The 17036-nt window shown below is 42.1% G+C and overlaps 1 protein-coding gene across 3 annotated transcripts in view; it reads left to right on the forward strand.

Annotated features, from left to right (window-relative positions):
• Positions 1-1156: 1156 nt before the first annotated feature.
• celsr2 (cadherin, EGF LAG seven-pass G-type receptor 2) overlaps positions 1157-17036 on the forward strand; it is a 111636-nt gene continuing 95756 nt past the window's right edge. For all 3 annotated transcript variants that reach the window (XM_038279935.1, XM_038279936.1, XM_038279938.1), the window contains exon 1: positions 1157-4679. In XM_038279935.1, coding sequence (XP_038135863.1) covers positions 1157-4679 — 3523 coding nt within the window. The remainder of the gene's footprint in view (positions 4680-17036) is intronic.

Raw genomic sequence — 17036 nt, forward strand, 5'->3', positions numbered from 1 at the left:
GAACATGAACCCTCCCTCCCTTGTCTCACGTTTTGCATCATTTGCAAAAAAAAGTTTCTTCCAGAATTAAGCCTCTACTGTACTCCATCCATCTGCCTGGCATCCCTTGCTGAAGAAAATCACCCCAACAACATACATCAGTATGCAGTGTACTACATGGCCTGTGATTAATCAAGCATGTCTTCTATTGTTTGCTCCTCTCCCATAAAGATGAGATTATGGAAGTGCAAGACTATTTGTCTTGCAGATTTTCTCACCAAAACCATGAATCTCTGATCATCCACCCACTCATCCCCCTTTTCAGGTGATGACTTAAAGGGTTTAAAACAGTGGTAAGATGTCTTACACACCAACCCTGCAACTAAATTCAACAATTCAGATTTAAACTGATAAAAAGGACAAAAAGAAGCTTTTCCTCCATCCTCTTCATTAAAATATATTCTGTTGTTATTGAGCTCCATGAAAACATATTTTAACGTTTGTGTTTGTATGAAGACAAAATATGAAAAGGACTGAGAAATGTAAATTGGTTTCCAGTTGTCATCTGTGTTCCAGAAGGTTTGCTGCTGTGCCTTCTTGTTCTTGTGTATAAATAACATGAACTGAATAAACTGTTTATGTAGTTGTGGTAATAAAAAAAACAGTTTGTGTTTTCCTGCAGCTTTGAGTTGAGTGGATGTCAAATTTCCTTTGAATTTTGTTTAAATTAATGATGCCATTTGTTGTGATGATGTCATGTGGAGTCATTAAGTTGAGCTGAAGCTGTTCACTGTTATTTAAGCTTTTAGGAAGTTATCAGCAGGGTCTCCCTCCCTCTCTCTCTCCAGGCACACACAGGTTTATGTTAATGAGAAGTCACAAGGCGCACAGGGAGCAGAAGCCATTTTTCTATCACTGGAGCGAAGTTGCGCGGTCAGAGCGGAGCGGAGGTGAAACTCCTCTGGTTGGGACCTCAGTGAGTGTGTTTGCCCCACAGGACAACGGCTCTGACCAGCCAAGATTAGGGCAAGACCCCCCTCCTCTCCTTCAGCCCACCGAAGTGAGCGCAGAGAGCATGGCTCTTCCTCAACAAAGGGAAACTGAGCATCGGTGGGAAGTTTAAAGAAGCGAGGAGCTGCAGAGTGGCGCGCTGTCGGTCTGCAAACAGAGGAGCAGGATGCGCTTGGTGAGGTGGGAGCTGCGGCTCATGCTGTGGTGGTGTAAACTGGTTTCACTGGTGCGGTGTTCCGCCGTTCACATCAGCGAGGATGCGGTAGTTGGCACCGTGGTGGCCGGAGAGGAGCGCGGCGCGCGGTGCGCTTTGGATCAGGTTCTGGTTCCTACATTCGCGCAGCGCTTTTTGGAGACGGACGCAGCGGCGGGCATCGTGCTCCTGTCGCGCTCGATCCAGTGCAGCTCCATACCTTCAAACCCCTTTACTTTATACATAGTGGAGGACTGCTCGGACTCCGGACACAGGCACCTTCTCACCACTCAGTATGACGTGCATGTTCACGGTAGGAACTGTTCCCATAGGCGTAAGAGGAAATCTGAATGGGACATGGAAGTCCTGAGTTTGTTCAGCAGCAGCGTAGAGTGCCACATTGCACACTCCGCTTTATTTCCAGTGGGGGGTCTGCTGCCTGGCCCCCCGCTCCGCTGTAAGGTCTCCAACAGTCCGGAGTTTTACTTCTCAGAGGGGGGGCTGTTTGTGTCTGAGACTCTGTGCTGGAAGCAGGACAGGCTCCTGGAGCTGAACCTGTTCTGTGATGTACTTACAGGAAAGGGACTAAATTTAAAACCAATCTGGATCCACTGGCGACTGGGTCAGGGTTCATTCAGCCAGGGGCACCTACAGAAACTCCTGGAGAAGGCAGCTCAGTCTGATTCAGGGATTATGAGCAGGAAGAGGAGAAGTATCAACAGCAGTCCCCAGTTTAAGCCCCCGATGTACCAAGTGTCAGTAGCAGAGAATAAGCCAGCTGGGACTCCGGTTGTTGTTTTGAAGGCTGTGGATGTGGATGAGGGAGAAGCTGGCAGGTTGGAATATTTCATTGAGGCTCTCTTTGACAGCCGCTCTAACAATCTTTTTGCTGTAGACCCGGTCAGTGGTGCTGTATCAACTGTGGAGGTGCTAGACAGAGAAACAAAAGATACTCATGTGTTTCGTGTGACAGCAGTTGACCACGGCACTCCTCGACGTACAGCCATGGCCACCCTTACAGTCACCGTCAGTGACACCAACGATCACAATCCTGTTTTTGAGCAGGAGGACTATAAAGAAAGCATCAGGGAGAACTTAGAGATTGGCTACGAAGTTCTGACCGTGAGGGCCACAGATGTGGACGCCCCCGTTAATGGTAACATCCTTTACAATATCCTCAACGGTAATGGGTCTAATGAGGTCTTTGAGATAGATTCCAGATCTGGTGTCATCCGCACTAAAGGACTGGTAGACAGAGAGGAGGTGGAGTCCTATATGCTGCTAGTGGAGGCGAATGATCAGGGTCGTGACCCCGGGCCTCGCAGTGCCACAGCTACCGTCTACATTATGGTAGAAGATGATAATGATAATGCGCCTCAGTTCAGTGAGAAACGCTATGTGGTGCAGGTGCCAGAGGATATGACTCCAAACACAGAGATCCTGCAGGTCACTGCCACAGATCAGGACAGGGGGAGCAATGCCGTGGTTCACTTCAGCATTATGAGTGGAAACACCCGGGGTCAGTTTTATCTTGATGCTCAAACGGGCAAAATGGACCTGGTGAGTCACCTGGATTATGAAGCTAACAAAGAGTACACCCTGAGAATCAGGGCTCAGGACGGAGGCCGTCCCCCGCTGTCCAACATCAGTGGGCTGGTCACAGTGCAGGTGCTGGACGTCAATGACAACGCCCCCATTTTTGTAAGCACACCTTTCCAGGCCACCGTACTGGAAAACGTTCCTCTGGGTTACTCTGTTATTCACATCCAAGCTGTAGATGCTGACTCTGGAGAAAACTCCAGGTTGGAGTATCGCCTCACTGAAACCACACCAAACTTCCCCTTCGCCATCAACAACAGCACGGGGTGGATTGTGGTGGCAGCGGAGCTGGACAGAGAGAGTGTTGACTTTTACAACTTTGGAGTAGAGGCCCGCGATCATGGCTACCCTTTCATGTCTTCGTCCGCCAGCATCAGCATGACGATCCTTGATGTCAATGACAATAACCCAGAGTTCACCCAGAGGGCGTATTACATGCGTCTGAATGAGGACGCGGCTGTGGGAACCAGCGTGGTGACAGTATCAGCTGTGGACCAGGACATCAACAGTGTAGTTACTTATCAAATATCCAATGGAAACACTCGCAACAGATTCTCCATCACGAGCCAGAGTGGGGGAGGACTAATTACACTCGCCCTACCCTTGGACTACAAACTAGAACGGCAGTACATGCTTACAGTCACTGCAAGCGATGGCACTCGCTTTGACACAGCCAACGTTTTTGTTAATGTCACAGACGCCAACACACACCGCCCTGTGTTTCAGAGCTCACACTACACAGTCAACATCAATGAGGACAGACCTGTGGGTACCACTGTGGTGGTGATTAGTGCCACTGATGAAGACACTGGTGAAAATGCACGCATAACCTATGTGATGGACGACAGCATCCCACAGTTTGACATCGACCCTGACACGGGAGCTGTCACCACACAAACGGAGCTGGACTACGAGGATCAGGTCTCTTACACTCTGGCCATTACTGCTCGGGATAACGGCATCCCTCAGAAATCTGACACAACCTACCTGGAAATACTAGTGAATGACGTTAACGATAACTCACCGCGCTTCCTACGAGACTACTACGCAGGCTCAGTGATGGAGGATGTGCCAGTGTTTACCAGTGTGGTGCAGGTGTCTGCCATCGACAGAGATTCTGGGCTCAACGGACGTGTCTTCTACACCTTTCAGGGCGGCGAGGATGGAGATGGGGACTTTATAATTGAATCCACCTCTGGCATTGTTCGCACACTGCGCCGACTAGACAGAGAAAATGTACCTGTCTACAGCTTGCAGGCTTTTGCTGTAGATAAAGGTGTCCCTGCTCTGAAAACAGCAGTAAACATTCAAGTAACAATCCTGGATGTGAATGACAATCCTCCTGTGTTTGAAAGAGATGAGTTTGACATAATGGTGGAGGAAAACAGCCCCATAGGCCTTGTTGTTGCACATATTTCAGCTACAGACCCTGATGAAGGAAGCAACGCACAGATTATGTATCAAATAGTGGAGGGAAACATCCCAGAGGTATTTCAGCTGGATATTTTCTCTGGAGAACTGACAGCATTGATAGACCTGGACTATGAGCTGAAGTCTGAGTATGTCATCGTGGTTCAGGCAACCTCTGCCCCCCTGGTCAGCCGGGCTACAATCCACATCAAACTCATAGACAAGAATGACAACGTGCCAGTGCTTAAAAACTTCCAGATCATCTTCAATAACTATGTGACAGATAAATCCAGCAGCTTCCCCACTGGAGTGATCGGACGCATCCCTGCCCATGACCCCGATGTCTCTGATCAGCTGAGCTACAGCTTTGAGGTTGGGAATGAACTGAACCTGGTGCTGCTGAACCAAAGCACGGGGGAGATCCAACTCAGCCCAGCCCTGGATAACAACCGGCCCCTGGAGGCCTCCATGAGGATCTCAGTGTCAGGTGAGACCGTAGATAATTGCAGCCTCCGCCCAGCGATTCGAGTGCACTGTTGTAAGATGAGATCAAGCTTAGTGAGGTGTACTATAGCACCAGTTGTACATCCTGTCTAATTTACATTTTTTGCTTCATTTCACAGAGTAATGACATTGGCTTAATTATTTTATAGCGATTTAGCTCTGAAATATATACAGGAGAAGATTAGCTCCTGCAAGCCTTTATATCCCAAAGAAATCCACTTTAATCATGTTTTATTGTCTGTTATTCATTATTAAAAATGTTCAGTCAGTTTTTACCCAAACTTTAGTGCCATCCTGTGCCCTGATCTTAATAGCTGTTGGTCTGTGCTTGCCTGTGACCGGTGGGATTTTTGCTTCACTGACCAAACTGATTGTTCTCTAAAATTTTCTTTTGTAGCCTTGAGGAACTGAATGCAGAAAAGATCAACTTATAGAGACCTTATATATTATGTAGAGCCAGAATTGTCTGCTTCTTCTTGATGGGCATCTGATTTTCATCTGAAAATACATGTTTGATTACATTTGGGGATATTTCAGAGTCTTTAAAATGATGCTATGTGAGAGGTCATAAGTAATTCATGTCTTACTTGTGGTGTATCAGACTTGGTAGCATTTTGTCATATAGATTCAGATTTTTTAGAAAGGTAGTCAAAGAAATTCTAAAACCTAAGACAAGTGTTACTACTTATAATGAAAAACTATTACAATTACACTAATAGGTAATTTTATCCACTCTAATGGTAAAATAGGGATAGTAGGTCTAACAGATTTTGAAAAAAGTTGCTGAATATGTGCTAAGATTGGACCATATAAGGTTTTTATCACGCTTGGTTTCCCTCCTAAACTGTTGCTCCAATCAAACTCATTTTTACAGGTTCATTTATCAGTATTTTTTCATAGATGATGACTGAGGACATAACCATAGTTTTATTTAAAATAAATCAAGTAGATATGTTAGCCATAGATGTCAATCTTGGATGTCTTCATGACTTTATTTATAAAGCAGGATCACAGCGGTCACATAGGGCTGCTCAAGTAAAAAACAAACATTTAACAAACCTTTATCGTCAAGCTGTTTGCAGTACTTCAAACAAATATGATCTTAGCTAACAAAATAAAAGCTCATCATTTTCATTCAGGTATTTCCCCTGATTTACTCACTACTCTATGCAATACATGATATTCTGTAATGTACATTTAGAGCAGTGTAAAACCTGTTCAAACATGTATTATTCAGTATCTAATTGTTAGGTACATCTTCATAAAGATAAACACTTTGTTTACATTGATGACTGCATGTTTATTTCAGATTTTAGAAACTTTAAACTTGACTTCGTCATGGGATACTGAATATGAAGGTTTCAGAAAGAACAGCAGTGGTTGCGCTTTGTCCAACTGCTATTTCCTGTATCTATAAACAATATATTTTTTACATAAATAAGCTCCCAAAGAAAACATTTTAACTGTTTAAAGATGTAAATAATGGTGCTTGGATTGATTGCTATGGGGATTTTAAAGATCAGAGTTATGTTAAAGTGGTGCAAGTCCGCTTTGGCCAACGAATCCGGATTTATTGTTAATAAAAACAACAGAAGAGTTATCCACTGCAGGTATGATATTAACTGGCAATAGCTTTTTAACAGAACTTCTATTAAAAACACAGCTAAGCTATCCTTTTAATGCTGAACTATTTAAAGCCAGAATTAAAGACTGTGCTTAATTGGCTCTTAATTGAATGAGTGGAATTGCACCCACACAAACGGGCAGTCTGTGTGTCTGTGGGATGTTGGAGCTGATTGGATGCATTATGACACTGGCACAGTCTATCAGAAAACTGCTTGCTTGAATAAAACATTTGAAATTTAGAGCAATTGTGAAATCCAATGTAAACAGAGAAGACTCGGGCTTGCAAAAAACTCAAAGTTGACCAAGTGGAGGAGGGTGATCAAGACTTTAATGTTTGATGGTGAGTTGTCACTGGGGAGCAGATACTGTGTGGTTAGCGTGGGCAGTCATTAGGGTATATTGTGGCTCAGCTTAGCCTCTCTGGAGAACAATAGTGAGCTGTCGTTTAAACGACGGGGGCTGCGGCTGATACTGCGCCGAGGTTTGGGGCAACAGCTGTGACTCCACTGAGGACCAATTAGAGCCCAGGTCTCCCCAGCGTGTCCAGCACCTGCTGGGGTTTATGTGTTTGCACTGCTGCTGGAGATAGAAGGACAGGGAGGGAGACAGGGGAAGAGGGAGGGAGGACTTTTGTAAACAGGATATAGGATGGAAAATATAGTCCTACTGTAAAAAGGCGAAAAGCTGAAGGAGGACAGGCAGAAAGAGGAGCTTTTATAGATGCCACTGACCTCAATTTTCCAGGGGCCTCCTTCTGCTGGGGCCTCCCAGGCCCCCCTTTCTCTTTTTCTTTATGCTTCCCTATAAGAGGCCCCATATGATAAATGATTTTGGATGGTCTCTTTGTACATTATTGAGCTGTGAAAATCATCATTTCCAAGCACTGTTTTTCAGTGACGCACTCATGAAACTGAGGTAACTTTAGCTTGTTTTAGTTCACGGTGATTATAAATCTATTGCTCTTCCAAGCTGACATTTTGTTATTCAAGGGGGATATGTGACAAAATCAGCTCATTAGTTACACAAGTATGAGAAGGTCTTACTTTGTATTCTTGCTCCAAAAAGCCAAACCTCCTTGTAGTCCATTAAAGCAGCGATTGTGATGAAGCTTCAAAGCTTTTCTTTGAACTTGAGCTGCTTTTTAAAATCATTTTTGGCCGAGGACATAATTTTTACAGGAATGTATTTATAGGGCATTTTTTTTGTTGGTCGTTTAAGGGCCTCATTCTCTGCTAATCAAACTCACAAATCATCTTTATAAGTGAATAGAACAGAGACATCCATCACTGTCTCTTGGTTGGGTAACTTTAGATATAATTAACACAAAAAAGATATTTATCTTACATTGAAATGTTCCTACCCAGCCTCTCGCCCGTAGACAGCTGGAGATAGAGACACCAGCACCCCTCGCGACCCCGCTTTGGGATAAGTGTGACTGAAAATGGATGGATGGATGAAATTTTGCTCTATCATTTTTATTTTAATTCAAGAAATTATAATAATAAATTGGGGGGTTAAGGGTCTTGCTCAGAGGGCCAGAGTGGCAGTCTGTGTCCTAGTCACTAGGCCTCCACTCCCCCCTGATTCTGAGGGATTTGATAAAAACATTAAATTTTTCTTTGGAGTTATGCACATGTGTTTATTTCTTGTAGTCTGTCGTATTTGACACTGACAACATTTTTATTACTCAGGGTTTTTTAAGGAGTTTCATTTGAGTTTTTTGTCACGTTGGAACTTGAATGAACATTTTAAGACTAATTGGAACTTTAATGTGGTTCGCATTTTATTTTATTTTAGTACGTAAATGTTTCAAAGTTTGTCTATGAAATATTTCCAAGTAAATTCATTTTTAAGTTTCTGATTAAAAAGAAAAGTGTTTTTAAGATCAGTCAACTACAAAAAAAAAGTTAGCATATCAAAACCAAAATAATGAACAGATAGTCATTAGTTGCAGCATTAATTGACATGTTACATGTGGTCATAATCAGGTTCAAAGGCTGGAGAACAAATATAGCAGTTGAATATGTTTCCTTCAGCTTATATAGCCTACTTCAGTTAAAACAAGACATACAGCTTTAGGATGAGCTATTGAAAGACAAAACTAATAAAGCATGGTTTCAATTTCAATATTAAACAGCAGAGATGATTATAGTTTAGGAAAAAAATGGCAGATTCTTTGTTTTTCCTTTTTTGTTTTTTGTATTGCTCAAAACATTATCTTCATTTTTAAGATAAAAAAATGATCTTAGCCCTACTTGGAAATGTAAAAACCATATCTTTAAAATTATTAATACACGTAAAAACTGTCATCTGAGCTTTATTACCTATATTAAACATAACCTATTTGACTTCATGAAGTAGGCTCAAAGTTCTCAAATGGCAGAACATGGTGAACCAAACTAAAAACAAGGCAGAATCAGTGAGAAACATAGTCATTAGTCTGAAAAGGGTAACAAAGTCATGTGGCGGCTTTGAGACTCGGTGAACCACAGTTAGAGCCATTATTCTCTACAGGAACAGTGAAGAACCTACTTAGGACTGACCTGAAATGAGTCATGGCGACTCCTCCAGGATGTCACAAAATAACCAGAAACATCAGACCTAATTTTTCTTAGTTACACTCAGTGTTTATGGATCGACAAAGTGAAGGGCCGTAGTCAGAAATGCACTCAAAAAAAATAAGGCAACCATTTTTGGCATTTGCTTAATCATATTTAGTTACTTTAACACTATTGGTTAGCAGGATAGGACATAAAACAATTGTGCTACAGTAACTAAATATGATTAAGAAAATGCCAAAAGCGGTTGCATAATTTTTTCAGTGTGGAATCCATTGTAGAGTCACAAGACAAAAAACACTTTTGACCAACAAGGACCCAAAGGTCTGCCTCACATTTACTAAAAGAAGGACAGGTTTATAATGCTTGGAAGGTGGGAATCCTGTTACTTCCGACATAAAACTATCAGCATTGTGGGGAAAAAAAGAACATATAATAACAGTCACAGTCAACAAACACAGTGGTGGTAGTGTAATGCTCAGGGTTGGTTTTCTTCTTTATGACAACTGGCTGATATGAATGGAGCAGTGGATTATGGTTTCTCGCAGAATACTCTGCCATCAGGGGCTAAAGTTTAAGTGAAGTTTGATCATATAGGAGTAGGATTATCCAACAGGTCCATCCCTGAATGACTGAATGACAACAGTATAATCTGAGATATGATGAAATTCCCTTAAACAGACTGATTGTGCTCATTACATTTTCATAAAGTTTCAGGCTGATTTGGATTTTATTTATTAATTTTGTTGCTTAATGAAATCATAATTGAAAACATTTTCTTTATTCACTCAGGCTGAGCGTTGAACTGCTTATTAGATCCTTTGGGCCTTCTCTAAAAAGCGGAATTGTGTAAAGGTATAGATCACAGTCGAGGACTTGATGAATATTAACTACTATCCTGCTCCTCCCAAATGTTTTTATTGCCACAGATCAAATTAACAGAGATTATAGAAGTGATAGAATCAGTATAAGTATAAAAGTAAATATTAGCGAAAGGAAAGATTCAGCAGTAAACTGAGGTCTTTCATCATGATACTGTAAGACAACATCGCGCTGCAATCAAAGAGCAATAAGCTGGCAAAGCGGGACACGTATGAGAAGCACGTAGCTCTGGGATTTGCTGCCAGTTGTGTAAATGCATAAATAAGTAGTTGGTGAATTAATTACATGAGCCAGTTAGGAAGCCATATTTGTGACTCTCATATCCAGACTCTGAGCTTTCCTTCAAAAAGAATATGAGATAAGACTCATAAACTCATCTCTGCTATTTATGATTGGTGGGGATGTGTGGAAGCCTAAATGAATATTTCTGCCGCATGGACGAGGGCATCTCTACGTTATTAGCAGAAGGTTGGTCACACGGTGGGGTGAGACTCAGGTCTTCATCTGCAGGATTAGATCTGTGCATCTGTATCCTGGATGTTTCAGGCTAGTGTTGACATATGCAGGGGCTCATTCAGTGTTCCCAGGCAAGCGTGAGCCTGCATAAGAGCCTGTTTGCATTTGATTGCAGAGATTTCTTTTCCCGGCGGAAAGCCCTGATGGTTGTCATCCACAGAGTGTGGCTAATTATTCCTTCACTACTCAGCAGCTTATTATCTTTTGGTGTTAAGAGTAAGTTTTTTCTTTTTTTTTGAAGTTAGTGTGTTTTTATGCATTCCTAGCATTACAAAGTAGTCATTTGAGTGCTGTAGTGGATACATTTCAATTTTGGACGCTGCCAAGACATGCTCCAGAGTTTTTAATCAAATTATGCCCTTGTTTTTCAGTTTTTCTTAGGAATTAATGCGCAGACATGCTTCTGTGGCTATTGGTTGTAGTTTTATTCACCTCACATCACACTGCAGATTGTATAGGCTCTTCATCCGGTGGATAGTAGTGATTTTATCTCTCAGCAGGCAGGTGTGAGTCCAAGGTGATGCTCAAACCCCTTCGCTCCCGGACATAGGTGAGCCAGCTGGCATTCGGCCCACTAACCCGAGGCAAACAATAACATAGGCTTGGATGAGTCATTATTTTCTCATTGCATTATTTATTTATTACTTGTTGTTCGTAGAACTCAAGCTTGAAAATGTCCAACTCTGACAGAATAATGAGGGAAAGCTGAGCAAGAACACCTTACGTTGATCATATATGATAGTTAAGCTAACTAGAAAAAGCATCATGTTTATTTTCATATTTACAGTTGTGCTTCAAAGTTGACATATCCTTCCATTAGAGATAGAAAAAATTTAAATGATGTGTACATATAATAAACTACAACTCCACCAAGCAGCAGATTTTGCTCTATATTGTGACTTACACCTATAGCTAAAACTCACAGATGATCTGAATCATTACCAAGTTTAAATTGATTTTTCTTTTAAATGAGGAACATCTCTGGTAAAAAATGTCATTCAAATCTGTTCGTGTTTTCAATTTATCCTGCTAACAAACCATCAGTGTTCCCTTTCCTTTTTTTTCCTGTTCAATAAAATAAAGGCCAATTTATACTTCTGACGCATAGCCTCTGCAACTGTCAAATCTGTCTCTGTTCTCCAAAAAATCCTGACTAATCGTCAGACGGTTGCAAACCCGCAGGCGGTATGACTATAACAGCTGAATGCGGCGATTTCCATGTTGCTCATCAAAACGCTTCCCTAATTTATTTAGATCCAATACCTTTGTGCGTTTTGATTTGAGTTCAACCAAACTTGATCGTCTCTTTTCTGTCAAAGTTGACCGCAAATATGTCTTTATGAGCCTGAGACGTCAGGCCTAAACTAACATCATAGTTAGAGAAATAACGTTCTGCAACCTGATTTTTATCATCTGTAAATCAGCATTGCAGCTATGCTAGCAACATTGAGCTTTTATTATGATTTAATTTATCGATAGATAGTTAATCAGTTTTTCCCTGTTTCATCCCGTGTCTCCTCTCCCCATGACCCCTGGCTCCCTCACTTTGTCGGTTTTCAAAACATCAGTCTCAATCGCTCTCTGTCATCTCGTGCTGCATTCACTGCAGTCCGACATTGGAAATTAGCGGTTGTAATTCTCAAATTAGCCATAATTTATAAGCCTCGCCACCCCTACCGCCAACTGGGGTGGCAGCAGGGGTGGCAAGGCTGTCATTTAGAGGGGCATTTGCCACCCTATGCCACCCCTGTAGATCCGCCTATGAGCACTTGTACGATGCCTCAGACATGTTGTTTTGGAAAATAAACACTCTCGCCGGCGCCGCAGAAGAAATGCTCGTGACAATCTGCCGAAGTTCTCGCGAGTTCTCGAATAGGCTCTCGCTAGCGCTTTGGCGAGAAACAGCTGTGCTTCCCTAGAAATTTGCAGAAGCAAACCAGCAAAACTGGTTCGCGACCAGACACAAGCAACATTTGATGTGTGCGTATGCAGAAGTATAATCCGCCCTGAACCCCCAGACTTTTTCATTCTGATGCTGCGGCTTTCAAAACTCACTGCTGCCACCCTCTGGTTTAGTGAGGAACTGCTTATCTCATAATGTTAGGGGAGAATGTTTTTTATCCAGATTATGATCTTGATCATCACCAAAATATAATGGATTGTTCCTTGGCATTAGGGATACCTCTGATAAAAATATCATTAAAATCCTTCCATACCCTTTCAAGTTATCCTGCACACAGTCAGACAAACACACAAACTCTCCTGAATACATACCTCCTTGGCAGAGGTAATAAAACAAGTGAGCAAGTCTGATCAAGATTCTGAACTCTTTGAGGTGATCAATGAAATCAGGTGTTTTCTGTAATGTTCAGAAAATGTTCAGATAAACAGTGAACTTTTTTGTCATACCATAAACCAGAGGTTAAAAACACAAATAAATAATAATAGCTGTGCGCTAAAGCGTATGGGCCTTCTTTCAGCCAGCTGACTAGCAGTGCATAGCATAGGACTATGCAGGGGGACCACTGCAGTAGATGCTTTAGCTATATCAGAATCAGAATCAGAAATACTATTATAATTCCAGAGGGAAATTACTTTTGTTACATGCTCCAGTTACAGTTTTATATATATATATATATATATATATATATATATATATATATATATATATATATATATATATATATATATATATATACACAACCAACTACACAAGATATAATAAAGATAGAAATAAAATAAAAAAAGATAAAATATATACCCATATAGCTCTTCTGTATATACACTATATTGCCAAAAGTATTTGCTCACCTGCCTTGACTCACATATGAGCTTAAGTGACATCCCGTTCCTAATCCATAGGGTTCAATATGACGTCGGTCCACCCTTTGCAGCTAGAACAGCTTCAACTCTTCTGGGAAGGCTGTCCACAAGGTTTAGGAGTGTGTTTATGGGAATTTTTGACCATTCTTCCAGAAGCGCATTTGTGAGGTCGCACACTGATGTTGGACGAGAAGGCCTGGCTCTCAGTCTCCGCTCTAATTCATCCCAAAGGTGTTCTATCGGGTTGAGGTCAGGACTCTGTGCAGGCCAGTCAAGTTCATCCACACCAGACTCTGTCATCCATGTCTTTATGGACCTTGCTTTGTGCACTGGTGCACAGTCATGTTGGAAGAGGAAGGGGCCAGCTCCAAACTGTTCCCACAAAGTTGGGAGCATGGAATTGTCCAAAATGTCTTGGTATGCTGAAGCATTCAGAGTTCCTTTCACTGGAACTAAGGGGCCAAGCCCAGCTCCTGAAAAACAACCCCACACCATAATCCCCCCTCCACCAAACTTTACACTTGGCACAATGCAGTCAGACAAGTACCGTTCTCCTGGCAACCGCCAAACCCAGACCCGTCCATCAGATTGCCAGAAGGAGAAGCGCGATTCGTCACTCCAGAGAACGCGTCTCCACTGCTCTAGAGTCCAGTGGCGGCGTGCTTTACACCACCGCATCCGACGCTTTGCATTGCACTTGGTGATGTATGGCTTGGATGCAGCTGCTCGACCATGGAAACCCATTCCATGAAGCTCTCTGCGCACTGTTCTTGAGCTAATCTGAAGGCCACATGAAGTTTGGAGGTCTGTAGTGATTGACTCTGCAGAAAGTTGGCGACCTCTTCGCACTATGCGCGTCAGCATCCGCTGACCCCGCTCCGTCAGTTTACGTGGCCTACCACTTCGTGGCTGAGTTGCTGTCGTTCCCAAACACTTCCATTTTCTTATAATACAGCTGACAGTTGACTGTGGAATATTTAGGAGCGAGGAAATTTCACGACTGGATTTGTTGCACAGGTGGCATCCTATCACAGTTCCACGCTGGAATTCACTGAGCTCCTGAGAGCGACCCATTCTTTCACAAATGTTTGTAAAAACAGTCTGCATGCCTAGGTGCTTGAATTTATACACCTGTGGCCATGGAAGTGATTGGAACACCTGATTCCAATAATTTGGATGGGTGAGCAAATACTTTTGGCAATATAGTGTATATATATATATATATATATATATATATATATATATATATATATATATATATATATATATATATATATATCTGTCCAATCCAGCACTTTTTCTGGCCTCTAACTGAAAGACCTCACCATTACAGCAGCTGTTTAAAGGAACGTTTGATAGTTGTGAAATACTCTGAGAATTTTTATGGTTCACAGCTGGACAAAAAATCTCTAATTGTTAATCTTTTGAACAGTCAAGAAATGTCAGAATTACCCTTTAGGGTGCTTTCTGGAAGAGGATGTTGTTATAGGATTAGGCCTCAATATAATTCTAGATAAGATTAAAATATTTTAGATATTCAGAGCTGTAATTTTAACAAAAGCTTATGAACTTTATGGCTTCTGGAACTTTCTCTGGAAGTTGCCTTTAGTAACAATTTACCATCAAGCTGCACCAATCTTGTGATATTGGAGTGTGTGTGTGTGTGGCCTCCACAGCTGGGCCACTCTGATTGCTACTCTCCAGGCTTTCATATAATTATTACACTTTAGTGTCCTTGGATTTTATCTTTGGTAGATGTTGGTTTTCCTATATGGTGGATTCAGTGGTACCATGGTGGACCAGAGTCAACCTTTCCTCCTTCTTCATTGAGCGGCGTTAGTCACACTTTGGAGCTTTCTGGAAACTTCTTTCACCTTGATCCTCTTTCTTTTTCCTTTTTTTGTTTCCCCCTCTGTCACTGCTCTCCATTTTTCTTCTATCTATACTAGTCTCACCCTTGCAACCTCCACTGTTCCCTCCAATCATTTCGAGCTCCGAAATCCTCCCCCTCCCTCCCTGCCTCCTTCCCTTCTTTGACTGTTGTCCCCCCTGTGAAAGGAAGAATGCCTAAGAGAAATGGTTTATTAAGCAGCCAGTTGTCATGGAGAGCCAAGCAATGCCTGAGAAATTCCTCGTGGGTGGGGACAACGGGTAAGGCCTCCTTTGTGAAGATGAGGGGGAGGGGAGGCACATAAAGTTCTAAAGAGCAACTGTCCCCCTCTCCCCTGTTACCCTTAAAGCATGTAAGGTCCTCTGCAGACCTGTAATGCCCATGAACACCCGACCTGTCCCACAGGCTGTTTTCACTCTCCAAACATTTTTACAGGACATGCATCGGGGTCGGATGCCATTTGCCCGCAGATCCAAAGTTTCCACATGACTTCGTTTTTTAGGGATAAAGTCTGATCTTGCACATGAAACACTTCAGAGGCCCTGTGTTTTGAAAGCACAAATGCGTGAAAACCTCACTGCGATATGATACTGTCCCGTAAGCTCTCTCATTTGGGACGCAGATGCACTCAGAGGGTATCCGGTGTCCTGCTGCTGGCGTGTTTCTCCACGGTGGAACATCCTCCTGCGGGCCTGCTCTGATGGTCTGTACAGCCGAGTCAGGTGGGGCCAGGAGGCGAGCGATGACCTCATCTGTGGGTTAGGAGGGGAAATCATGTTAGGGATTAGGATCGACGCATCGCTGGGGTGAGGTCTTGTGGAGCTTGCATATATCTTGGTGTTGTCCTGCTTTGTCCTCACTATCCCAGCAAACAATGGGAGCAGGCCCTGTCTGGAGCAATCCCCCCTCGCCCATGTCTTTGTGTCCACTCGTCACCCCTGGTGATGCTGCCCTTTTTTAGTTTTAACAGGCCTGTTATTTATCCCTGATTTAACCCTTTCCCTATTTGAACCGATGATGTTGTAGGGAATTAATGATTAGACACATATTACACCCAGAGTCCTGAAGGACTAAATTAAAGGGGCTGTAGCAACAGACTGTGTAGTGACTTATTAAACTAATTTGATCAAAAGGGGAAAAATTATTTTTTTATGAAAGATGAGCCTGTAATCAGCATTGTGCCATAGAGTTTAGTTAGTTTAGTACTTTTCTCCAAAAGATTCAGAATTTTTTTCAAACATACATTTTTTTTTATCAACAACACATTTTTTTAAGCTTTTCTTTATACTTTTGGAGTTTATTTTTTATTTTTTTTACATGTCTTCTGTTTGGCTTAGGAGGAATGTGTGAACTACTAATAAGTTAAAGCACCAAGGAAAGTTATGGTTTAATACCTTTAAGGGGTAACAGGTAATATTATATTAGTAATTAACTCTCATATATGTAGTTGCCAGAAAAAGATAAAACCAGATATTTACACACATCATAAAAAGAGACATAACTATTTTTCTTTGCTGTCAGTAAACCAACAGTTTTCATGTTTAATTTCAGTTAAGATCACCAAAAATATTTCTAATGACTAAAAAGAAAAATAGATAGTTACAATGTTTTTTGATTAGGTTCTGCTAGTTAAATAGTTCAAATACATTAAAGGGATAGTTCGGTATTTTTGACATGAATCTGTATGGCATCCCGATCACCAGCGGCATGCAATCACACTGACTTACCCCTGGCAGCGTCCTGTGAGCAGAGTTATCGTCCAGTTTTGGTCAAGCCGAAAGTAGTCCTGCAGGTTTTTAGGTACAGCGAAATAAAACGTTTCTCTTCCCAAAACATTATGTGTCCAAAAGAGTGATATTTTCGCATCCCAAAAACATTGTAGTGGAAAAAGTCACACGTCGTTATCAATTGGTCCTATTTTCTCTCTGTTCGTATCAGTGCGCGCCGTCATTCAGACAGCGAGCCCAACAACAGCCATGTCTCCCTCCGCCGCGGAAGGAGACATGGCTGTTGTTGGGCTCGCTGTCTGAATGACGGCGCGCAC

Source organism: Cyprinodon tularosa, unplaced genomic scaffold (genome assembly GCF_016077235.1).
Source record: "Cyprinodon tularosa strain WSP-4 unplaced genomic scaffold, ASM1607723v1 ctg154, whole genome shotgun sequence".
In the NCBI taxonomy this organism is placed as follows: Eukaryota; Metazoa; Chordata; class Actinopteri; order Cyprinodontiformes; family Cyprinodontidae; genus Cyprinodon; species Cyprinodon tularosa.